This window comes from Misgurnus anguillicaudatus, chromosome 3 (genome assembly GCF_027580225.2).
Source record: "Misgurnus anguillicaudatus chromosome 3, ASM2758022v2, whole genome shotgun sequence".
Classification (NCBI taxonomy): domain Eukaryota; kingdom Metazoa; phylum Chordata; class Actinopteri; order Cypriniformes; family Cobitidae; genus Misgurnus; species Misgurnus anguillicaudatus.
In genome coordinates this window covers 30679672-30705472 of record NC_073339.2, presented here as the reverse complement: position 1 = coordinate 30705472, position 25801 = coordinate 30679672, and the positions used below count along the sequence as shown (strand labels likewise).

General features: G+C 39.6%; 1 protein-coding gene across 1 annotated transcript in view; it reads left to right on the top strand.

Moving 5' to 3' along the window:
• The window catches only part of lrba (LPS-responsive vesicle trafficking, beach and anchor containing), a 399709-nt gene that overhangs the window by 235814 nt on the left and 138094 nt on the right, over positions 1 to 25801 (top strand). Inside the window, exon 36 of the mRNA XM_073864338.1 lies at positions 10580 to 10746. Within this exon, the coding sequence (XP_073720439.1) occupies positions 10580 to 10746 (167 nt within the window). The remainder of the gene's footprint in view (positions 1 to 10579; positions 10747 to 25801) is intronic.

Here is a 25801-nt window from a genome sequence, read left to right as displayed (position 1 = left end):
CAATGGGAAACATTACCCAAATCGTGCAGCCCTATTTCTCACCTTCCTTATTTATTTCGGTTGAATCGTACTTGAGTTTGTTATCCCACTTGGTGCAGTTCGTTTGGGCAGGTGAGAATGCAGCAGTCGAACTCGGGTACGCACCAAAAGTGGACCAAACAAGCGGACTGAGACCTCCTTGAGGATGTGGTGGTCTCAGTACGCTTTCAAAGAACTCTGAGACGGTTCGTTTGTGGTGAGACAACGCGCAGTAGTCACTCCATATTATTTAAAGTGCATCTATTTCATTGCTAAAACAACGTTATTTTGTTATAATACAATGTGTTTGCGTGGTTTAGGGTTGAAATACACATTATTTTCCACATACCGAACATTTTTGTAGCTCCAGATTTCACTCTCTTCCTGAAACGAATGGACTTGAAAAGCTCTGTGTCCCTGATTGGCCAGCTAATCTGGACGTTGTGATTGGCCTGAATACCTGTGACGTCAGCCAGAAATGTAATGCTCCTTACCATGTTTGAAAGATTCGATAACTCACGTCATTGTTTACTTTGGGGTATGTATCTTTTGCATATCGTTAACATGTACTAATACACACTTACACACGAAAGGAAATGTAAAAATGTGAATCGGGCAATAGGTGCTCTTTAAACAGCGGCGTGATGTTTGGTGTATTTTCCTCTTCTTTTGTTTACTTGAGGGTTCCGTTGGAATTTCGAAAAGCAGTTAAGGAAATGTGTTCAAAGACACATGTGGCCAATGAGTGATGTAGATGTTATCACAAGACTGCATTTTGTTTCAGAGCAATCCGAGCAATCAGGGTGATGTGAATGGGAACCAAAACTGCTAAAAAAGCTACAATGTATCATTTTTTTTGCCTTTGGTCCGGACCAAATGAACCAAACCACAGATGTAAAAGTACCCTAAAGGTTCTTTATAGCCAGAAATGGAGCTTATATGACATTGTGTAGCACCTGTTCACTTGCACAGTCATAGACTCTACAACTACATGGCCGCGCGGTGAGAATTTTTATTTTTATTGGTGTGGTTTATATTTAGTCAGTGTGTTGGTCTCTCCTCTGACTGTTATGGTTGTCTGTCATCAGTCAGACAAACAGACATTTTCACCCCACATTTTGTTGAGCTAATGTTGCTATTTTGAGCTGCTCCAGGGGCGCAACAACACATTTGTACAGTTTCAGTATGCTAAAACATCTTTAGCACCCCCTGTTTGGATATTCGAAGATAATAAAGTGCACCTACTAGGTTATTTTGCCTTATGTAAGTGCATCCGACCTATGATTTTGGGGCCCACTTTTTATAGATCCAAGCAGACATTGGATGCCGTCAAGATATTCAAATCAAACCGGGAAATGTTTTAAAAGCACCACAGCGTCTGTACAGCAAATGCCATTATAGGATAGGATAAACTATTACAACAAAATATGACACACTTCAGCTTGAGATGGGTTGTGAACGCCCAGCTAATGTTATTTTTGTGATTTACTGTTTTGTAAATAAAATCATCCTACAACAAGAACATTATGTGAAAATGTAACCTTGATATCTTTATGAGAAAGGCCATGTCAAAAATTGAAATCAACTTTTGATGCTCCTATTCTTTTATTTATATCACCAGACTTTGCTCGGATTTCATAAATATACTGTAGAAAGAAAACACGATAACTCATGTTGATTTGACCTGTTATCCGAGCATCACTTTTTCCGCAATAATGTTGTGCTTATTCTGTTTAGTCTGGTCTGGACCAAATGTGTTTCCTTATATTTACCAGTAGTAAAAACATTCTCATTCATCCCCACCTGCTCCTCGTCGCCCGCCGGCAGACATGTTCATTTTTCACTCGCCGCACATCTCCTTCATTTGACTATTTTTCAACCGAAAAGGACAGTTAATTCCTACAATTTCTCAAGCACCGTGACCTTGAAGTTGCGCGAGTCAGCTGCCCGTTGCCCGACCAAAGTAATGGAACCAAAGAAATGCTTTTTTCGGGGGAGGGGGTGGAAAAAAGATGAAGAGTCGGCCGTCTGTGCATTGTGACTAGTCCATTAAAAGCACAAAATGAAGAAGGGCGAAAGGGGGAAGAGAGAAGGCAGAGTTACTTTGATAAGTTGTTGCACCTGTGTTAACCTTGATGGTCACCCTGAGTCTGGAAGGGGTGGGAGGGTGCAAGATTATTTCTCTCTTTCTCTCTCGCTGACTCTTGCGTTCCTTTGCTTTAGACTAGATTTCTGCTCCATCTATCGCCAAGGGAACAAGGGATGGAGGGAAATCAATACGGAGAGGCGTTGGCTGACAGCAGTATCGCTCTAGAATTGAAGCGCCTGTCAGCCTCTGTCACGCGGTGACTTTTGTTGGCTATTGTACTTTTAAGCAGTCATTTTTCTTGGTTGTCACTTTTCGTTTTCCCTTCTCGCTTTTGCGAGAAATTCCCCTGGCTGCAATTTTTACTCCGCAACTTTAAATTTGAAAAGAAAGTGGGTCAAAAGATCAAGTGCAATGAAAATCTCTCAAATATGATTGGCCAAATGGCACAGGGTAGTCTCTCCTATTTTGTTCCACTGAAACCTTGGGTCCACTTCTCCAGACAGCATTTACATCCATTTAGATGCGGCCAGGACGGAGGCATCATTGGGATGGTTTCCTGGTGTAAATGAAACCCCGAGGGAGGGAGTACAAGGGAGAGGGAGATGATCACAACACTGTATACTTCACTGTCAGCAGAGTGCAAATCAAGCAGTTTAACAAGACTCCCTCTCATAGACACACTGTGAGATCTTCACCATGTGTGTAGAGCACGCCTAGTCGTGTCGTGCCACGCTAACCGACTCACATGCTAAGAAGCTGATTGAATGTAATGAGTTCTGGTCTCATGGCAGATAATGATTATTTTGTTTAACCTCGCTCCCCTGTTTAGGGAGGAGAGGGTGAGACTGGCACCCATGGTTGTTTCCATGCTTGCATCTTATTTCTGAGAAACGCCTGGATCTACTTGCAATACATTTATTTATTTGACATACGCTTTTATTCAAAGTGACTCTCGTTGTATTCAAGGAATACTTTTATATCCTGGGATTCGAACCCAGAAGCTTGCCTTTCTAGCGCAATCCTCTACCAATTGAGCTTCAGGAACAGGATGATGCCCACATGGTTATGTGCAATACCCTACCTGTAAAACGCTTTTGACTGTGGAGTTTTGTTTTTATGTGTTTTGAATGTTTTGGAACAATTTTCAATTTCGAATTTTGTTTACTTTTTAAATAGACTACAGTGTGTTAGTCAAGAACATGATATTTGCTGTTTAATGCTAGAAGTAGGCTACTGTTTTAGGGGAAGGGACAATTTGGGGTCTTGAAAAAGCAAACTTGAAGACGGGTTTCAAAATGCAAGTTTAACAACTCCTTTTCGTGTCCCTGTACACTACGTACATGCGAATCTGTGATAACAGTGACGTCATGCGCATGTGTTAAAGGTATCGTTCTTTCTGTGTTTTTGAAGCTTTGATTGTGTTTACAGTGCGCAATATAACGTGTGTTCATGTTTCACGTGTAAAAAACACATACAATATTTTTCACATAATTTACTTATCTGTATACCACTGTTTTCACTGTCCTAAAAACGGGCTAATGTCTTTCTTGTTCTATGAAGTCCCTCCTTTAGAAATACGTATCGAGTTCAGATTGTGTAGCTTGTTTAGTGTGTTGTGATTCGATAGCAGCTTAGCCTGCCGTTAGTTTAGCTGGCGACTGACGTATTCCTGTGGGCGGAGTTTAGTAAAAAACTGTTCTACTGACATCATTAAAGCAGGAAGTAGAGGGCTGTAGTCCGAACCGGCCGTTCGCTGTAGGCTTTGAAAGGCAAATTCTGTTAAAGAAAATATATCGCCTGGCAGTGAACTTTGAGCTTTATCATATTACAGGTATTATTTATGCTAACTTTAATTCTGCATATGAGCATGTGTGAGTATAACTAAAACAACATAGGTTGCCTACAGGACTTTGATTGCGGTGCTCAAGATACTGAGGTTAGCGCTTCTTCAACAAAGTTTTTAAATTGTTTGCGCTTTATAGTCCAGGGTTACTTGTCCGTCTATTATCGGTCTCAAAAAAACTGCTCGATGCTTTTGCCATCTTGATTCTTTGTATTTATTGTTCTGTAGAATAATGTGTATGTGTGCAGGTGTGTAGTGTTTATTTACAAGGTAACAACAGTATCTACTGGCCTGGCACACAGAATACAGTGTAGTTTAGGGTTGTGCCGAAAGACAATAGTATCGTGTATCGACGATCGTCAGACATATCGCCAATAGCAGGCTTTCATGACAATAGTTGGCGATGGTTATTATTATTATCATCATAGTTTCACATTAACATGCACATTGCGTGCTTTTCCTCGCATAAGAGGGTTTGTGGGTTTCACTGATTCCTTTTCACACGCACCTGGACTTAATGTGTGCGTCATGGACTCTTCAGGGTTCCCACGGGTCCTTGAAATCCTTTAAAGTTTGTGAATCTGGGGGGGGATTCAAAGCCCTGGGAAGTTTTTGAAAATATACATACATAGATACAGGTCATTGAAAGTGCTTGAATCTGTGTAGTGTAGGATAATATCATAAAAACTCTAGACCTTTTTTAAGCACACGTGCTAAACTGTTCGTTTAACTGTATGCTTATATCTTCTACATGCGAATGTTGATTCATACCAAAACGCTTTTTTGCATAGTTGTGTTTTGACATGAAAACGCCTCGGGTTACGTATGTAACCCTGCGTCTCCCTTGCCATACTTCCTGCGTCCCGGTTACGGCGTCTTTGGCAATATTTCAGATAGCGATATACTTCCTTGCTCCCACTTCACCCTGTCTTAGTTGTTAAGCCTCATCATTGGTTGAAATTGATATACACATTCAAACGCACTTACCTCTGGAGGCGTCCCCAAAGTGTCACCGCAGTGACGCAGCGTGAGTTCCCTTGAAAGGGAACTGTAACAATGTATCTTAAAAGGTAACACGATGTAACCTTGCTCTCACTTGAAATGTGTCCCCACATTTAGTCCTTTAATTTAAGGGTATTGGACCTGGAAAGTCCTTGAAAGGTCCTTGAATTTGAAGTTAACTAAGATGTGGGAACCCTGACTCTTGTTTGGATCTGAATGTGCGCTGCATGGACTCATTCTGTAATGCACATGATTCGGACTCTTCCTCGCACGTGAGCTTGTAATACGCGCGGCTCTGACTTTTACTTGTACTAGAGAGGTTGTTAGTTAAAACCAGGGTTAAAACCAGTGAGTGTGTTGTTCCCGCTCCCTGGCAAGCAGAACATTTTAGAGTGCCTGGGCTTTTCCGCGCTCAGATTACATGACAGTGTTGCCCTTGCTTTTTTTTGTCCATCAATCAAATACTTGTCATAAATGAGTAAAAATGAACAAATAAATAAATGAGTAAACTACTGCCTCGATACTATCGTGCATCGGCGATCTCACAGGATGACTATAGGACGATTTCAAAATGGGGTATATCGCCCAACACTAGCGTATTTATTGATCTTCGCAGATCCGTGTAAACGATGATCTTTTTGAAAGCATTTTCATGTGTACGTGAAATTTTTATAAAACGCAAAGTAGACATTTCTTAAAAATCATTGCCGTGTAAATACAGCAACTGTTGACTGCCCCCCAAAGGGGGAACTTCCATTCATACGCATGCGTCCGACGAAAAACACAACGTCGTGCAAAGATTTTTCGCATTCTGCTGTGTACCACAGGTCAAATCTGGCGAACTCAGACCTGCAAATTCGTTACGTGTAGACGTGACCAATAGAAAATTGGTAAATCACTGCGTGACAAAGGCAAAGACGGAAAAACACTCCCCGTTCGCAGTAATGTCCAGAAATTATTTGCATGCTCAAGGTCTATTGTGACCGCCCCTTTAGTCAAAGAGAGTCCAGCACTGGCGTTTCATCACTGCTCTTCTGAGGGGCGCAAATTCAAAATATGTGTCATGTGTTTTGCCCGTGTTTAAAAATATGTATTTGTTGCGTCATGTGAACCATGTGCATCACGTGTTTTGTCAAAATTAAGTGCCTGGTGCACACGCGTTAAAACTGTTTATGATAAAAGAGACGCTCACGTTCACAAAATACACGCAAGACACTCCCTTAACAATTAACTCTGATAACGCATGCGATTATGCGAGTATCTGGCAAACGCGAGCATCTCTTTTATCATAAACCCTTTAGACACGTCTGCAGCAGGCACTTATTTTGCCAGGACAAGTGATGCACACAGGTTCACTCGACGCACAGAACACACATTTTGAAATTACTAACCCCACACATGATGGGCTACATACATGTTGTGACTAACTTCGCATCATGTGCCCTCGAAAAAAGAAGTCACCGGCCACCACTTGAGTCCAGTATTAGTGCATTTGCATTTAAGTCTTAAGTTTTCACAGACTTTTTGCATTTATATTCATCTTCTACTTTTCTTATTTTTGCTTCACTAAATAATTGTGTTTATTTATATTTTATTTACTTGCAAACATTTTTTCATACAAAAGTAATCATGCATGTAAATTATTTTGTACCGTTGACTACACTGGAGACAATTCAGTTAAAGTGGTAATAATAATATGGCACTGCAGGCTTGCAATGGGTCCTGCATTGAAGGAAATGAGTTGTGACTCTGTCCGATTCATTTCTCCACAACACAGAGCATTCGGATACGTAGATGATTACTCTGTCTGAAGTCATAAACACATTGCTGTCATGGTTCACTTTCTGCCTCTGTGGCTTGTACTTTAACTGCACTGTAACTGGAGTTTGTGGTCACCCCTTCAAACAAACTGCCAAACATGTGGAAGACCCTTTCAGTGGTGGGTTCCAGAAATGTTATGATGTCAGACAGGTCCAAACGTGATGATAATGTCACTGTATGTATTTCACCTGAATGTTTCCTGTAATTTTGCCTGTATGTTTAGCTGTGAGGAAGCCATTTGTCAGGAAGTTCATGAAAATTACAAAGCCCATTATGGAGCTCAGGGATTTGGTGGCCGTTGACACTAGTTGATAAAGTGCCTGTTTATGCCAAAGTGTTTGAACTCATGACAGCTAATTAATAAAGTGTTAATCGCTCGCTGAAAGGAAGAATGAAAAAATATGGATGATTGCTTTTGTTGTTTAGGAATCTCAAATGAGTTAAGAAATGCACCTTTTAAGCGAAACTTCAAAATGGTTTGTTTCAATAGTTAATGTGAATTTTAGCACTCTTGTGTTAAATATTACAACTAATCCATGGTCTCCACAAATTATTTAACAAAATTTAAAAGGTTGTTTGAGAAAACACAACAGATTCACATGAACACACACACACATTAGTAATCTCTATGTGCACCTGTTATTGTATTTAGGTCAAACCATATTTTATTGTAAACCTTTTTCTTTTCTTCATTCTATCATCAAAACAAATGTTGAATTTTCCATTTATTACCCCGACATGACCTTCTGCACACAGCAGAGACAAATCGCTGCCTTTCTTTCCGTTTCTTTGCTTCCCACTTCTTTGTTACGGTAGACGCCCAAATAGGTTCTCATTTAAACACCCACCCTTTACATTTTACCTCTCTTTTATTCCACCGTGCTCTTTGCTCAGCTTTAAGGTCAATGTAGAGTTAAGAGCAGCGAAATGAGACACAGATTGATAATTAGGAGAGGGAAGCCCCCCTAATGTGATTTATCTCTATGGATTTTCTGTCATACAAGAGAAGTCGATCCTCAAATTGGAGAGGAGGGCCCATTAGAAGGCACTTTGGAGCGTTTACTGCTAACTTTGCCGAGGCGGGTTTCTGCGTCCGCCCCAGACTGCTGCCTGTACTGTATTTGTTGTCTGAGGCGGGTGCTGTCCGAGGCTAATTTAATTTAGGGCCATAACACGCAATGGATGAAGCTGAGGGAATTACATTAAAACAAGTTCGAGCAGTGGCTGTAACCTTTTCACTTGATTGCTGTTTGCTAGACATTGCATCAGAATCTGATAAAAGGCTGGGTATAACAGAGCCGTGTTGTTGGTTTATTTTTTATTTTTGTGCTTGGTGCGCTGTTTTTTGTCTCTTCTGGGCTGAATTCGTAAAACCGTCTCAGCGGCGCTGCGGCTTTGTTGCTCGTTGCTTGATTTATTGATTCTGATCAGGTCGGCGGTTCATTTTTTTATTTTACCCTACTTTTCGGTACAAAAAGATAACACAGAATTTAAGTTCTTATCAAAAGGGATTTTTGCGGCAAGCATCACATTCACATCCAAGTTCAAAGGCCTTTTCTGATAAAAATTCTGACAAAGAAAAATGTCTCCTCCTGCATTATGGGTAGTTTCTACATTTTTAGCGTAGCCTGAAGGCATTAGCAAATACATGTCCAGTGTTATTAATCACTGTGACAACGGGCTGGAAATGACCCAGAGTTCCATTTGTTTCCTGTTCGTATGGAGTTACCGCTCACGCACGCACGGGCCCAGGCGTCAACACCCACGTCTCCAATGATGTAGTGCGCTTTGTTTTCCCACCCTCTCTGATGGACAACATTCTTCTCTGCTGGAAGTTTTTGTGTGCTTGTTTACCAACACTGTAGCACAGGAACTCTGTCTAGCGAGTAAAATATTTATGGGACTTATTTCTGTGTATGACAGAGTTTGGTGTATTTAGGGCATAGAATTGAAAACTGGTTTCATAAAAAAAAATACCCACATGCACCGCATAACTGTCATGATGTTTGGTTCAGTTCACAGTTCTTGAACATCTGCATTTTCGTTAATGCAGACAGATCATTGAGTTGTGAACGTGCCGTTTGAATTAAATGTGACATGGCAAAAGACTATGGGGCGGTTTCACGGACAGGGATTAGCTTAAGCCAGGACTAGGCTTTAGTTTAATTAGGAAATATAACTAGTTTTAACAAACATGCCTTACTAAAAACATTACTTGTGTGCATTTTGAGGCAAAACATAGAGTACTGATGTATTTAAGATCAGTGCAAGTGGGTTTCAGTTTGGACAGCTCTTAAAAATGGTTTAGTCTAGGACTAGTCCAATCCCTGTCCGAGAAACCACCCCTATGTGCAGTAAAGTAGTATAGATAAAGAAGGTACACTACTGTCACTTGACTGAAATGTTTTTCATTATCATACCCACCTTTTGATCTTAAGGTGCATATCTAAATGTTTAAAATTATTTTTTTTAAATAATGATTTTAGATGAATGACTTGGACCAAATGCTGAAGGAAAAGCAGCCAATGAGAGTCCAGAATAGATGGGAAGTCAATACTGTTTAACCCTTATGTGTTGTTGGGGCCAATTTTGGCCATTTTTGTTATTTTTTTAGTCTTAATTTGGCCACAACTTTCTCTGTGTTTCAGCAAATGGAATGATTTTTGGTGACAGGATTTTTCATAGAGATCAAATTCAGAGCGAACTTTAAAACAGACACGGACACGCAGCAGCTTGCCATAGGGCAATACATCCGGGTTTAAAAAGTTGCGGCGCCACCTGGTGGATAATAGCATATTGCGGAAAGCCGGAAATACTCGTCATTGGCAGGGAAGCGTTTTCTCTTGATTGACAAGATATCTCGTCAATGGCGGTGAAAGAGTTAATTTCTGGTTTGTACACTGAGTTATATGGAGTATAACAGCATATTAGAGAGAGAGAGAGAGAGAGAAAGAGAGAGAGTGTGTGTGTGTGTGTGTGTGTGTGTGTGTGTGTGTGTGTGTGTGTGTGTGTGTGTGTGTGTGTGTAATTGGAACAAGGCACAAGGGTTAAAAACATGCCAGGGTGAGACCTCAAGAAGCTATGCAAGTCCTTTTTTTTTTTTAAATTTTTAGGCAATAAAAGGTACTTTGAAGAAACAATTATAACATAGTTATTGGTCATTTTAAAATGTATAGTCAAAACATATTTTTCATAGTTGCATTTGAGTTTACTATTATTCTAAAATGTGGAAATATAAATAAGAAGTTACCCTAAACTTTGAAATGAGTACAAAATGTCTATTGGCGTAAGCACAACACCATACAGCATCTCCAGACTCGAGCCTAAAACAGCTCACTTACTTACCGAATCAGTGAAAACTGTTATTGAATTAACGTCCCACTCACTCACTGAACCACAAGTCATTACTTTAGGTCATATCTAACTTGAAATAAACCAAGAACCGTTACTGTGTTATGTTGTTAAGATTTGTGAGACAGTGTAATTACTGACTGCGGGTTCGTATGACAGGCATTTAAGGTTTTGTTATAATAAGTAGGACTTCAAAGGAAATTTGACACCAAATGTAATGGCATGCTGCGTGCTATGTATAATATATAATTATTTGGTGGTTCATCTGTAATGTAAAAACAATCTTTAATGGAATTGTTAAAAACTGGAATGCATACTCTTAATTTTCTTCTGATGAGGGTAAATAATCAAACAAGAGGAAGTAATCTGTTAATTGATTTAAAAATGTCGAATGATGTAATGTAAATGAATGCATATGTTGAATTCATAAGGATTCATTACTGTTTTCTTTTCAGTCTCATTGCGCTCAGTACACGGCTGAGAAACGTGATGAGGAGAAGATGTGCGATCACCTGATCAGGGCCGCCAAGTACCGAGATCATGTCACGTCTTCCCAGCTCATCCAGAAGATTATCAACATCCTGACAGACAAGCATGGCGCCTGGGGCAACTCCAGCATCAGGTACCACCTCAATTCTATAAGGGTTTTTTCATACCTGGGCCTTTGTTTTGTAACCTGGTGCGTTTTTTCCCTTGGTTTGGTTTGTTTAGGGTAAATGTGAACACGCTCTGATTCGCAGCAAAACAACCACTTTGAGACTGCCTGAACAAAGTGGTTTTAAAGTTTTGATTCCTGCTGAAAATAATGAAATAGTATAAACACAGCTACCAAAAAAGCGCCACACAATAATCCCGCAAAGCTGCTGTCTGTCTATCCTGACGGACAACTTCGAGTTAATCCACTGGTTTGGTGTACGAAAAACAAAAGTAACACTGGCAACACTTTCCATGACCGCAACCTTCTTAAACATGATGCCATTAAACCAAGCATTTCATTAACTCTTTTCCCGCCAGCGTTTATTAAAAAGTTGCCAGCCAGCGCCTTTCTAGTCTGAGCCATGCCCATTACAAGATCAGGTGAGAGGAAAAGCCCACACAAAAACAAGCCAACTATCGTCATGAATAGAGGTAGTGCGTCTATCGGCGCTATGTACTGGTGTGTACGTAGCATTAGTCGTACTTTTTGTAAACATTCTGTGAAAATATAACCTTGAAATATAAAATATTGGTTGCGTAAAGCCATGTCAAAAACCAAAACTTAAGTGAAATCAATTATTTAAAATTAAACTGATGCTCCTAATTTCATATTTAGATTGAGACTAAGCCTCTATTTCACAGATTATTAGGAACACCTGTTCAATTTCTCATTAATGCAAATATCTAATCAACCAATCACATGGCAGTTGCTTCAATGCATTAAGTGGTGTGGTCCTGGTCAAGACAATCTCCTGAACTCCAAACTGAATGTCAGAATGGGAAAGAAAGGTGTTTTAAGCAATTTTGAGCGTGGCATGGTGGTGGTGGTGCTAGATAGGCCGGTCTAAGTATTTCAAAGTCTGCTCAGTTACTTGGATTTTCACGCACAACCATTTCTAGGGTTTACAAAGAATGGTATGAAAAGGGAAAAACATCCAGTATGCGGCAGTCCTGTGGGTGAAAATGCCTTGTTGATGCTAGAGGTCAGAGGAGAATGAGCCGACTGATTCAAGCTGATAGGAGAGCAACTTTGACTGAAATAACCACTCGTTACAACCGAGGTATGCAGCAAAGCATTTGTGAAGCCACAACGCGCACAACCTTGAGGCGGATGGGCTAAAACAGCAGAAGACCCCACCGGGTACCACTCATATCTACTACAAATAGGAAAAAGAGGTTACAATTTGCACGAGCTCACCAAAATTAGCCAGTTGAAGACTGGAAAAATGGTGCCTGGTCTGATGAGTCTCGATTTCTGTTAAGACATTCAGATGGTAGTGTTAGAATTTGGTGTAAACAGAATGAGAACATGGATCCATCATGCCTTGTTACCACTGTGCAGGCTGGTGGTGGTGGTGTAATGGTGTGGGGGATGTTTTCTTGGCACACTTTAGGGCCCTTAGTGCCAATTGGGCATCGTTTAAATGCCACGTCCTACCTGAGCATTGTTTCTGACCATGTCCATCCCTTTATGACCACCATGTACTCATCCTCTGATGGCTACTTCCAGCAGGATAATGCACCATGTCACAAAGCTTGAATCATTTCAAATTAGTTTCTTGAACATGACAATGAGTTCATTGTACTAAAATAGCCCCCACAGTCACCAGATCTCAACCCAATAGAGCATCTTTGGGATGTGGGGGAATGGGAGCTGCGTGCCCTGGATGTGCATCCCACAAATCTCCATCAACTGCAAGATGCTATCCTATCAATATGGGCCAACATTTCTAAAGAATGCTTTCAGCACCTTGTTGAATCAATGCCACGTAGAATTAAGGCAGTTCTGAAGGTGAAAGGGTGTCAAACACAGTATTTGTATGGTGTTCCTAATAATCCATTAGGTGAGTGTATATGGTTATCTTATATGGTTTGACTTGTATCATAAAAAATTCTATATAGATGCCCTTATCTTTGTAAGTCGCTTTGGATAAAAGCGTCTGCTTAATTTAAATGTTACTGTTCTATACTTTTTTAGCTTTTTTGTATTTATTCTTGGACAAAAATCAGAAACCAAAACGGAACATACAGTACAGTTCTGTTTGTAGAATTCTCCCTCAAAGTGCCCCAAACGCTGTGAGCCCTTAATCCCAGTTTGTTGCGTAAAACAAACCAGTCAAAATGCAGTATATGTATATGTACTACATACATCAGACTGTCGATGATTGTGCTGTCTGATGTTGAGACTAAGCCAGCACTAACTACAAGAGAAACTGTCATTTCCAAGCATAGTTCAGCTCACAGTATACCTGCATTAAAACCTTCTGTACTTTATACCAAACCATCTATAATCATTAAAGCATTTATTAGTTACGTCTCTCACGATAGGCAAAACCTACATTCCCGCCCATTATGGGCTCTAATGGAGTCCTACAGTCATGGTTCTGAGCCTGGGTTATGTCTTATTGCTTCGGTTTCCATACGTGATGCATTGCTGTTGGAATGGGATGAAAGCCAGTAAACGTTACCTAGCCATTACTGAAGGAAACATAAGGAGCGGTATTTATTCCTGTAAACAGGCAGAAATATTCCTTAATGATGCCGTCATGCACTGGTTTCCTCTAATACAGTTTGCTGCCCAAGAAACTCATTTTGGCTTTGTTGTTCAATCTCTCTGCGTTAGTTGTAAAGAAACACATTCTCTAGAGGCTTGGAGACCTCTCTTTCTCTCTCTCTGTTCTTTTCTCTCAGTATTCAGAAGTCATATAATGGCAGAGCTCTCTTGGCTCTCTCCCCATTACTGGCCTTTATGCAGCAGGGCTATTGATGACTTCTGTAATAACATGCGATGGGCGCATGGTGACGCTGGCACAGCCTCAGAGCGTGTTTAATAAATCACAATCAGACCATGCCGTTACATCAATACTTCTGCTCAATTACCCAGAAGGTCACGGGCAGAAATGTAGGAGAACTGGAGATCGGTAACTACAGAAGAGAGAACAACATCTGGAAATACAAGAGGGGAAACACACAAACACGCTCAACATAACTCGCAGCTGCACGTGTCGACTTAGTTATATCAGATGGTTTGTAAAGCACTGATTGTTCAGACATGGAAGAAAACAGGCTACAGAACTTGTGTACAAAGGAATTATTTCGGATTCATCTTTTAAATGTGCCCAGATCTGTTTTGGTGCAACCATCTGCTGCTTTTATTTTCTCACAAAATGTTTGTTTTTCTTTTTGTAACCCGGTATTTCAGCGGCATTCAGCAGATAAAAAGTAATGCTTACATCACATCAAATATTTTTAAGTATTTGCGGATCTAACATTCAGTTATAATTAAGAATGAACTGAGGCAACATTCATTTAATTGAGCTCCATCCGTTGACTTAAAAACTTCATATATGAAAAAGCCTGATTGTTTTTCTTCTGCTTTCTATTAATAGGATGTACCTAAAATAATTAAGATGTGTCAGATATCATCATCCCACATTGTTACATTTAGATAATTCTTTAAGTTTGGTGATTGACATATTGGCTCTGACACAGAGAAAATATAAACAGTATAATCTAATAATTAAATAATAATAATAAAAAAAATTCTATATCGACATAGAGCTGCACGATTAATCGTTAAAAGATCGTGATCTCGATTCGACCCCCCAAACAATCTTAATCCAGCATTTCGACAATTTAGGTAATTATATTTTTAAGGAGGAAAGACAGAGGGGCAACCTTCCGATCTCTCTAATGAAGCCAACACGGAAGTGACTTAAACTGCAATTCATCGACTTGCGGCTTGAGGCTGGCTCCAAAAGGGAGTCAATTCCCATAGACTCCCATGTTAAAAATGGCCAACTTTACAGTAGAAAATAATGTGTTTACATCCTGGTACAAAAAGTGTTTTGGCCTATATAGCTAACTTTGCCCTTCATGACAACTGTGAGGGTGGTGAATTTTTTTGTAACTCATCCGTTTAAATTATATTAAGCCTTAAACTTCTGCATAATTAAGGGCATGGCCGCTTGAGTGTCGGTTAAACAGCCACTGCTGTCACTAGACTCGCGCTAGGCGGGCGTGGCTTCACCCATATCCCGCCTCTTTACCCATTTTCGTTTTTCTGCGAGTAATTCGCGGGGACGCGCGGCCAAGATGGCGAAGGCAGGCAACGCCTACTTTAAGCTTCAAAAGCGATCTTCACAAACCAATGGGTGACGTCACGGACACTACGTCCATATTTTTTTACGGTCTATGGGAAAGACGCAGTCTCGTCAGTTCTCTCGACAACACGCAACTTGACGTCACATTTATTATTGCGCAAGCCAAAACAACAAATAACCACACACTGTCTTTGCACTTGACCACTTGACTACTTACATTACTGTTTTCCTGTATTTGGCCCAAGTGTTCTAGTGGGCGTGAAGATTAAGCGTGCATGTAGATTTATTCAATCAATGGACGTTCACACCACCAACGAGAGCGTCAAAAAAACGCTCGAACGCATTCTCTGGCCTTCCGATTGGTTGCTGCCGAACGTTTCCGCCTTGCGATTGGTTGCCGCCGAACTGCATCATAGCTCATTACCATAAAGTAATGTTAATCCATTAACGAATGTTAAACTTATAGTCAGGGGTTGTACAACTTTAAAATAAACAAGGTTCTTGAGAATCGTGATCTTTATTTTAAGCAAAAGAATCGTGATTCTCATTTTATACAGAATCGTGCAGCTCTATATCGACGGTGTTGACAAAAAGTAATAAAACACGTTTCTCTCTCAGGAAATAGCTTTTAACTCTTTCCCCACCATTGATGAGTTAACTCATCAATTAAGAGAAAACGCTTCGCTGCCAATGACGAGTATTTCCGGCTTTCCGCAGTACCGCTATTATCCACCAGGATACCGCTCTTCTGCAACTTATAAAACCTGGAAGTTTCGCCCTAGGGCAAACAGCTGTATGTCTATGTAAGTTTTGAGGATCGCTCTGCATCTGATCTTTATCAAAAATCCTTCACAAAAATGGAATTATCTCAGAGTTTTGCTCAAAATTCTGTTTTTGAAGAAACCTATGCATATTTGAGAGGTGATAAAAAGGTAGCTAATGAAGGTAGGATGAACGAGGTTGTTGGTTTTTTTTTTAAAGCAGAAGGTCTGTTCTTTCATTTGATATATTGTATGTTTATATATTTTAAGAAGAACATTTTATACATTATACTTCAGGATAATATATATTTTTATCTGTAGGATTTATTTATGTATTTTCAACAGTTTGGGTTAGTTGATTGATAATCAGCGAATCAGATGAATTTTCACATTTTAGTGATGATTTTTGATTAATATGTTGCTATTTTCAAAACTAATGACAGGTAAAAGTGTGGTACATGTTATCAGTGAAAGGTACATTAGGTAGGACTTGTGCACTTGTTTGTGTTGATTTTGCTGTAAAACCATTAAAAATGACAAAACGACACTTAAACCGCTTTAGATAACAAACGAAAACAACTACAATGAAGTGTTGAGTGATCACACACACACACACACACACACACACACACACACTCACACACACACACACAAACACACATATAGAGCAAAATCTCTCTTTTCACCTTCATGAAAATGAAATCAGATCCCTCAAAGGGCATTCGGCTTCCATGATTACACCCTTTTGTTGGGAGTGTTAAATTTGCAAGCCCACCATCTCCCCCCATAAAGACGTATTCCCCAAAGTTTCCATTCAATAAAAGGCTGAAAATGAAAATATTATTTTCCTCCCTGGCTGATGGGAGTTGTTGTTTCCTCATGGCAGGCATCTAATATCATCTGACACCTACTGACCTGCCTGAATGCAATTTGTGTCTTAATATCCAGCTTACAGCAGCCCCCTCCTCTGGAGAGTCGAGGTGCTAGTTGATTTTTTTCTCTTTCTTTCATTCCACACGTGCTCCGGCCCTCTTATGCTTGCGGATGTATTGTCAGAGGGGTCCGTAGGGGTTTGCACACCAGCAAACAAAGGAAAAAATACATATGTACACACACACACATTCTCCACTTGCCGACCTGGGACGTCCTGCTCTGTGCAGTCCTCGGCCCTTCTTTATTATTCTCTTTTTGATTGGATCTCAGATCGACAGACAGCTACATCCACCTGTCCATCCATTACCACCCTTTCGTCTGGTGGCGTAGGTGAACGTGTGGTGTCGGCGTCTGCCAAAACCGTACAAAATGAACACAGTGCCCACAAATGAGGCGACTGACAGTGTTCATTTTTTTTTCTTTCCTTTGGCTGGTTTTGTCGGATACGGTCATGTTTATTTGGGTCAAAAGATAGATGATCTTTCATGTAGATGACACACCAGTAAAGTGGCTGTGTGAAAAGAAAGATGATGGAGGAAGAGGAGGAGCGGGAGTCTCGGAGGACAAATGAGTCTTCCTCTCATATTCTCCTTCATTGCATTCTGATGGTAGGACTAATGTAGCATGGAAATTCACTCTGGTGCATAGCGGTTCCATGCCCTCGAATGCTGTCAGGAAGAAGATGAGGAAGATCAAAGCAAATTAAGAAAGAATAGACAAAGCGTAAAACATGAACAAAGCAGTGTTTACCACAGCTTGCGTTGTTTAAACTACAATTGAATAGCTGGCATTTTCCCTGTTTGATGTTCCATTATTTTTTTAAGACACAGAATCTCATGATTTTGTCATGAGAACTATTAGATGTTAAATAAACTATTAAATAACATAAAATAAACCTACCGTAGAACTAAAGTAGTTAAAATTAACCACATTAAGAAATATGCAATTCATTAAAGGTACAGTGTGTAACTTTTAGAAGGATCTAATGACAGAAATGCAATATAATAACTATATTTTCAGTGGTGTTTAAGGACCTTACAAAATTAACTGTTATGTGTTTATTATCTTAGAATGAGACCTTTTTATCTACATTCACTGCGGGTCCCCTTACATGGAAGTCACCATTTTGTGCCGGCATTTTTCTCCCTAAATGGACAAACTGCTCTACAGAGTGCGTTTTGTCACTACTGTAATTTGTCTTAAGCCCTATTCGGACAGGATTAGTTTTACAGGGGTAGATGGCGTAATGTAATTTTATCACAGGACGTCTGTAATATTTATGGTAAATTCGGACGGGATTAGAAATCTCAGTAAAACTTTCAGAAGTGGGAGGGCTAACTCGTTTGCGCGGCGCGTCACCTCTCGGCTTTACGTGCACGTTACCTTGCTTCCTGATATCAGATGTGCAACCAACATGAAACAGGCAAGGAAAACGCAAAAAACTGTGATTAATTTCAGTTTGGGGAGAACGTCAGTTTCAGAAACAGTTCCGCGCCTCTGAGAAGTAAATTTGACTTTTTTTTTACAGGCGGAGTCCACGATGTTTGAAAGCCAATTTTGATATTTGAAATCACCTAAACAAACACGCCCCTACCCCAATAGAATCTGGACCTTCTGTTGATAGACCTGCCCCACACATACGCAACCCAGCAAGGATGTCAGTTAGTAGACACGCTCCTTACTGCTGATTGGCTATAAGTGTGTTTTAGAAGTCGGCCCGTCTCCTTTTCCAAAGCGTTTTTCAAACATCGTGGACTCCGCCTTTAAAGTTTGTGTTGTGTTATTCAGAAACTGACTTGCCACTGACTTGTTTTTCCGCCTAGAACGCAAGTAAATGCTTCTTTAAGCGCTTGTATATTTAAAAGAAACCCGCAAATAAAAAGGAAATGACGCAATTTACGTGGATATTTACAGCTGGTATAATCGCACTGGATTAGTATTACCTGAGGTAATTTCTCCGGACCTTTTTACAGAAGGTAAAAGTCGCCGTAATCTTTGCTGACATTGTCAGTAATGATTACTGACATGGAGCATTCGGACTGGACTAAAATCACTGAGAAGGTCTGATAAAAATTACTTTACCCCACCTCCCTATGTAAAACTAATCCCGTTCGAATAGTACTTTAGACAACAACATGTTTGTCCTGTTGCGACTACTCTAGCTTCTCTATGCGTTTCGGTGAACGGTGGACTAAGTCATTGGTTGCAATTCACAATCTCACTGCTAGATGCCACTAAAATCTACACACTGCATCTTTAATATAAAAAAAACACATTTTGTGTTCCACCCTGTTATCGTACACTCTTAAAAAAAAAAAGGTACAAAAGCTGTCACTGGGACAGTACCCTTTCAAAAGGTACACCTTTGTACCCAAAGAGTGCATATTAGTACTTCAAAGGTAGTTCAAAGATACCTATTGGTACCTAAAGGCACATATTTGTACCTAAATGGTAAATATAGGGACCTTTTTAGAGGGTATTCCCCCATTGACAGCTTTGAACCTTTATTTTTGACAATGTGTATAACCTTAAAATATGTCCTAAATTTAATTTCTTTCAGCCTTTTTTTCAGTATGGAAGGAAGATACGACTTTTTTCCTTAATTTTTACTCAAATTTCAGTGTTTTTCTAGTTTCAACCATTCAACCCTGTTACTGATATTACAATAACTACAAAAAATATGCTCTGAAATAGGAAAAATACTTTTCCGCGTCTATTTCATATTGATGCTTGTTTAGTGTACCGTATTTTTCGGACTATAAGCTGCGTTTTTTTTTACTTGGCTGGTGCTGCGTCTTATAGTCAGGTGCGCCTTGTAAGTCAGTATGAATTAATTTTGACATTTATGAGGCAAGAGACAACATTACCATCTACAGCCGCGAGTCTGCTATATGCTGCTCCTGTATTTATGTAATTCAATGGATTCAGTGATGCGGTGACGAGTTTGCGAACTTCATGCTAGTTTGGCTTGTTTGGTTAATTTAGACTTCAACCTTCCAGGTAAGTTCTGTATCCTATGGTTTATTGTTTAAATAACTGATAATATTACTTTAACGTACAGGTACAGACATCTATTCAGCCTGCTGTTCTGTCTGCTATTATTTAGTTGAATAACTTGCCTTTCCAGATTAAATGTCCGTTCTTCGGCTTGGATTTTGTGAAATAATTTTCTAAATTAACGCGACTTATAGTCCACTGTGACTTTTATATATGTTATTTCATCTTAATGACGCATTTTTTAATAATGCGGCTTATACTCCGGTGCGGCTTATAGTCCGGAAAATATGGTATATTTCCATTTTTATTGTAAAGTGTTGGCAGAAATAATTCTGTTTCACCAGTGATGCATAAACAACCTTGCATTTTTAAGGTATGTACACATATTTCTTTGGTCATCCTTTCTTTCTCTTATCTCCTTTCTCATCCTTTTCCATCTTATACCACCATCACAACCTCTCTCTCCCTTATTCTCTCCTCCTCTAATGCGAGTCATTTTCAGCAGCAGCTCCAGTGATCTCTAATGGAGCTCCTCGGGGCTGAAGGTACCCCTGCCTGGGGACATCCATCTTTTCTGTGTCACGAGCCCACGCCGGCAGAAACCTTTGTGATGCGCACTCCAATTTTTCTTCAGTAAATCAAATCTTCCCTTCTTTCAGAGAGATGAATGCTGCAGGGCTGTGGTGTTATAGAGAAAATCAATGCAGGCAAAATTGAAACAGTATGCCCACGTATTGATCGGCCTTGTGAAATCGAAACTAACAGCTTTGTAACTGTTCCGGAGGACAGTTAGCTGACCTGTAATGGACAAACTATCAATATTAGCATTACTATTTTATCCTGTGCTTTGTCATCCCGCGCCAGGGCCATCAGGAGCAGTGTGTACTGTAACATGTTTAGAAATTCTCAGTAGATACTCTGGATAAAAATAGTAAACAAATTAAAAAAATGCGTTTCTGTTTAGTTTTGCTTGTGAATTACATGTATAGATCTGCACATTGAATATTATATTTTTATGCACAGTATTACAAATGTAAACTATTGTTTTTTAACGATTTTATATACGTCGCCTTTAGTTGCCACTGGACTTTCTGCGGACTTGCAAAAACATCTTTCTAATGGATTCGAAATCATAAAAATAGAAGAATTATTTCACTAAATTGACAGCTATTTAAACATCCTAATATTAGGAATGCAATGTTTTAAAAATAAGGACACATCTTTCTCTCTCATGAACGTCTACATATATACGCACACAAACAATTCTTTTCTCTTGGGAGTCTTAAATTCTATGAAATGTCACAATAGATTTTGCACAAAGCTTCTCCCCCTCAGTCATTTAAAGATGCTCCTCTCTCTTTCACACACACGCACTCACATGAGGCTCTCGTTTGGTACCATTTGAAATGCTTCATTAATATCATCACATTTGGTGCAGGTAATATAAGTCATACATCATCCCTACTGGTTAATGATGCTCAGGCTGTTATGAGAGCACCCTGCTGTACCGCTCTCCAAATCTACACTAGCACTCCGTCACCTCTATCCCACCACACGCCATCACGCATGTAGCCTGCCGTGCTCTGGCTCTCATCCACAGACCTCATTTTACCGAAATACACTGTGTGTGTGTGACTACAGTGCAGTTTACTGAATACTAAAGTAGGTTATGTGCATTGTATTGTTACTGATTACTGTTACACGTATTGACTATTATGTAAATGTAGATAAAAATATTTGTATGTATTTTTACCATTTTCAAATGCATTTATTACTAAATATTGAGTACAAATATTGCATGTATTCTCTTAAATAATATGAGGACATGAAAGCTGTGCTCTTATTCTAAAAGAATGTGCAAAGTGCCGTCTATTTAAGTTTTAGATGAAGTTGAGAATTTTACATTGCAGTACATACCGACTTTCCAATAGTCTTTCGTGTTAGCTGCTCATTTTACAATATTTTAAAATGCCTTTTGGATGGGGATTGATTGTTTGTCATGAGTTTATATATATACTGTTTAAAGTACTGCAGTTAATGTCCTATGTTTACATATGAGAGGGAAGTTATGGACAAAGTTAGCCCACACACAAACACGTGTGTGTGTGTGTGTGTGTGTGTGTGTCTGTGTGTGTGTGTGTGTGTGTGTGTGTGTGTGTGTGTGTGTGTGTCTGTGTGTTAACTTAAATGGTTTTGTGGTGTGACAGTAACATTTATAAAAGTAGCAAAAAAAAAATTTCACTTGTGGCTCAGTACAGATATCACTGTTTCATGTTAACTAACATATCTGTAGCATGCTTTAAAGGGATAGCTCTCCCGCATGTTGTTCAAAACCTGTATGAGTTTCTTTATTCGGTTGAACACAAAATAAGCTATTTTGATAAACAATGGTAACCACACAGTTGATGGTACCCATCGACTTACAGAGTAGGAAAAGCAAATACTATGGAAGTCAATGGGTACCGTCAACTACTGTAATGTATGTGCTTACCATCACTTATCAGAATATCTTTTTTTGTGTTCAACAAAATAAAGAAACTCGTACATGCTAGAACAATGCGTAAACTATCCATTTAATTATACATAAAGTATACAGTATAATCTATAGCTGTGTCTCAATTTAAAGGCTGCAACCTTCGAAGGACCTTTTCTAATGGCATTTACACCAGCCACGGTAGAGGCGGCAAAAACGCGCTATAAACAGTTGAGTTTACTCGCTTCATTCGCTCATGAAAAGTAGTCATTCACGCGGAAATTCACATCATGGGAGGGGCTTCTGCGACTCCGCTGAGACTCTGCTCGCTTCCTGTAATTATGTAACTACTACAGCAAGGTCCTGATTGGTTAACGTGCCGTGGAAATCTGGCAAAGTTCAAATCTTTCAACTCGCGCGTTTCCCGTGGCAACGCTCAATTCACGCGATACGCGCCATCCACGCTACACGTTCTGCAACATACGCGCTGCGCTTTATAAGCGTACCGTGCCGCGGCTTACGTGCCTACCGTGCCGCAGGATGCCAATTTGTGTCTTTGCATTGACTTAACATGTTAATTACTCGCGCTTGCCGCTTCTACCGTGTCTGGTGTGAACCCTGCATAGGACCAATTGCGTCACAGCAAATTTAAGCGAGTGTTGCTTAAAATGAAGCCTCAAAATGCGTCCTTATTTCTCTGTGCTGCTAAGGATGGAACGAATGGAGCCGATGCTATCCCAAGGTTTATTGCGCGGCTGTAACGGCTGGATATTTTAAAATAAACAATTAAAACCCATATTAAATAAAAGTGTGTATTTAGCAGAAAAAGTCACTTTTTTAGTATTATAGGTTATGTTTTGTAATAATATTATTCTGTGTATATTGCATATATTTCTACGGTGGATTCATTTGATATAGATGGTTTCAGCAGTAAAATCATAAACAAAGGCTTTCGTGGAACACGCGTAACTTCTGGTAAACTTCGCTAAGAATCAATAACACAGTTTTTTTTAGAGTAGTTTACTTCTGAGTTCAAGCAAAATAAACAACAAGTAGATTACCTTAGTTCATATATTTCATAGCTAAAGCGTATAAAAAACAACACTCGGATAACATTGCTGTGTAAAATGTGTACTATAATGTATACAATGTTAACTACAAATCTTCTGATTTATATCCGCAAGGTATTTGTTGCAGAGTTCATTTAAGCCACTGGTCAGACCATTAAGCAAACAGAATCCGGAAGTAAAGTTCCGACCAGACGCGTAACTGCGACGACAACACGTGCGTCTGATGAAACCGTCTATGCTGTTGGTTAGTAAAAAAAACGTGTAATCTTTTCTAAAATAAATTAATATTTTTTCCATATTTAATTTAATTAGTCAGAAACGTCTTGGCTACGTCAATGCTGACAGACGCGGTGGGTGCGTGCATCAGGTGACGCAACTTATGGGTCCTCCGAAGGCTAGACCGTCTCATTTCAGTTCTTTTTGTGGACTTCGGAGGTTGCGACCGTCAAAGGCAGAGTGCTCGCCTTCTGAGATCGCGTCCTTAGAAGACCGCAGCCTTCGAATATCTATAAAATCTGCTATTTCACCGACTTTGAGGCAGAACCACTGTAGCTCTGTGATCCGTTCTCATCATGTCTTCCAGAAAGGAGATCATGATGCTCAGTGAAGTCTTATTATTTCCTCTGTTTACTCCTTAATGCTACCAGAGCTTTAAAAAGTAGGAAATGGATGCTTAATGCCTTGCTGTTATGTACTATTAGATGGTATGTGTATAGCGATCTTAAGTGTCCTGTTATTCTCGTTGTCAACTTCGAGGGCCTCCGTTGTTTCTGACCATCGTTTTTCTAAAGCTACATCCACAGTCAAGAGTAAACAGAGATGTAGCCATTCGAAAAGCTTCCAGCTGAGCGATCATGAATTTTTGCATGGCTTGTGTCGTTTTTTAAAAGCTTTTTAGTTTTTTAGATTTCAACTTTTTTATTTCTGTTAACTTAGAGCTTGGTGTTAGCAGCACAAAGGACATTGATGAGATCCTTAGAACACACAAATTGATTTTAAATATTTTAAATTGATACATTACACTGTAGTCACTATAAATAAAACCGTCTGCCAAGTGCATAAATCTAAATGTGGATTTGGATGTGGATTTGGATTGTCGTGTTATGCAAGTTTAATTAAAAATGCCATGGGAAACACTGATCTAGTGTCAGTATCTTCTCTACATTAAATCATCTACAACATGCGGTTCCATGACGAAATATAAATGATTTTATCAACTTGGCCTACGTGGTCCTGGCAAAGATAAGAAAAAAATACTTAGCGGATTACGGTTTGTCATAACATATACAGGTCCTGCTTTTATTTACATTTCTTCATAAGCTGTTTAACAAGTACCATTAATGGCTTGGTTTGGCTATAAACACTTGAGAAACCATGTACAAACATCCCACATGACTGTGGGCCAGAGAGAGAGAGAGAGAGAACAGCTGTTCTATTCGCTTTTCTCTGTTTTTACCCTCCCTCCTTCATCCTTGATGGAAACAAATGGCTTTTTCTCCCATGGAATCCCAAACTCTTTCAAACAAAACTAGTTAGACCGCAAGCTGCACATCGCACCTAGAGGCGAAAACTCCTGTGCGAGACGTTAGCTGTAAACATGGATTAGTTATGTAGAAAATCCATCACCCACGGGAGACTCGCAGCACACTCTTGTTTTTCTGAGGTTTTCGCGTAGTCCCGATTGCCATGCCTTCATCTTGACATTTCATGATGTCTTCCCAGTCGGTGAATCTCCAGAGAGCATGTGAACGTTTGACAAGTGCAGATTCCTCGAGATATATTGCGTAAATGATGTGAATATGGCTTCTCGCCGCTGGGTTCTTTTGCGTTATGGAATTGGATTAAAATATGTCCTAATGAAAACATTTAGCTTTGACTGTATATACACTACAGTGGCCCGGACTGTAAGAAATAGTAACAAAGTGTCAGAGAAGGACATATTAATGGCTCCTGTAGAGCTGATGTTGTCCATATGTTAGCATGACAGACTCCACATACTCCAGAACTCCCAGAGTTCAGCAATCACTTCAAGTGCTCCGCTGGACGTATAGAAACAGTGCTGACGTTTAACACTGATGATTTTTGGTCAATTGCAATACTGCAATTGTTATTTGTGTGATGCGTACACATTTAAAAAAATGCTGGGTTATTTTCTACCCATGGTTAAGTCAAAATGGGACAAAGCCAAAAGTTGGATTATAAATTAGCATATGCTGGATTGTCTTAACCGAAGATTTAAGGGGTTAATTTGTCCCATTTTATTCCAACCATGGGTTAAAAATAACCCACCTTTTATATAGAGTGTACTGATACACTTTAAAGGGCACCTATTTTATTGCTAAAAACAATGTTATTTTTATGGGGGTTTATGGTTAAAAACACATTATTTTCCACATACCATACATTTTTGTAGTGCCAGATTTCACTCTCTTCCTGAAACGCACAGATTTTGTACAAAACTCATTGATTTGAAAAGCGCTGTGTCCCTGATTGGCCAGCTAATCTGTCTGTTGTGATTGGCCTGAATACATCTGACGTCAGCCGGAAATGTGACGCTCCTTACCATGTTTGAAAGATTCGGTCACAATGCAATGCCAACGGGAGTTAACTTATAGGATGTGATTCCAAAGCATGAGGAATCATG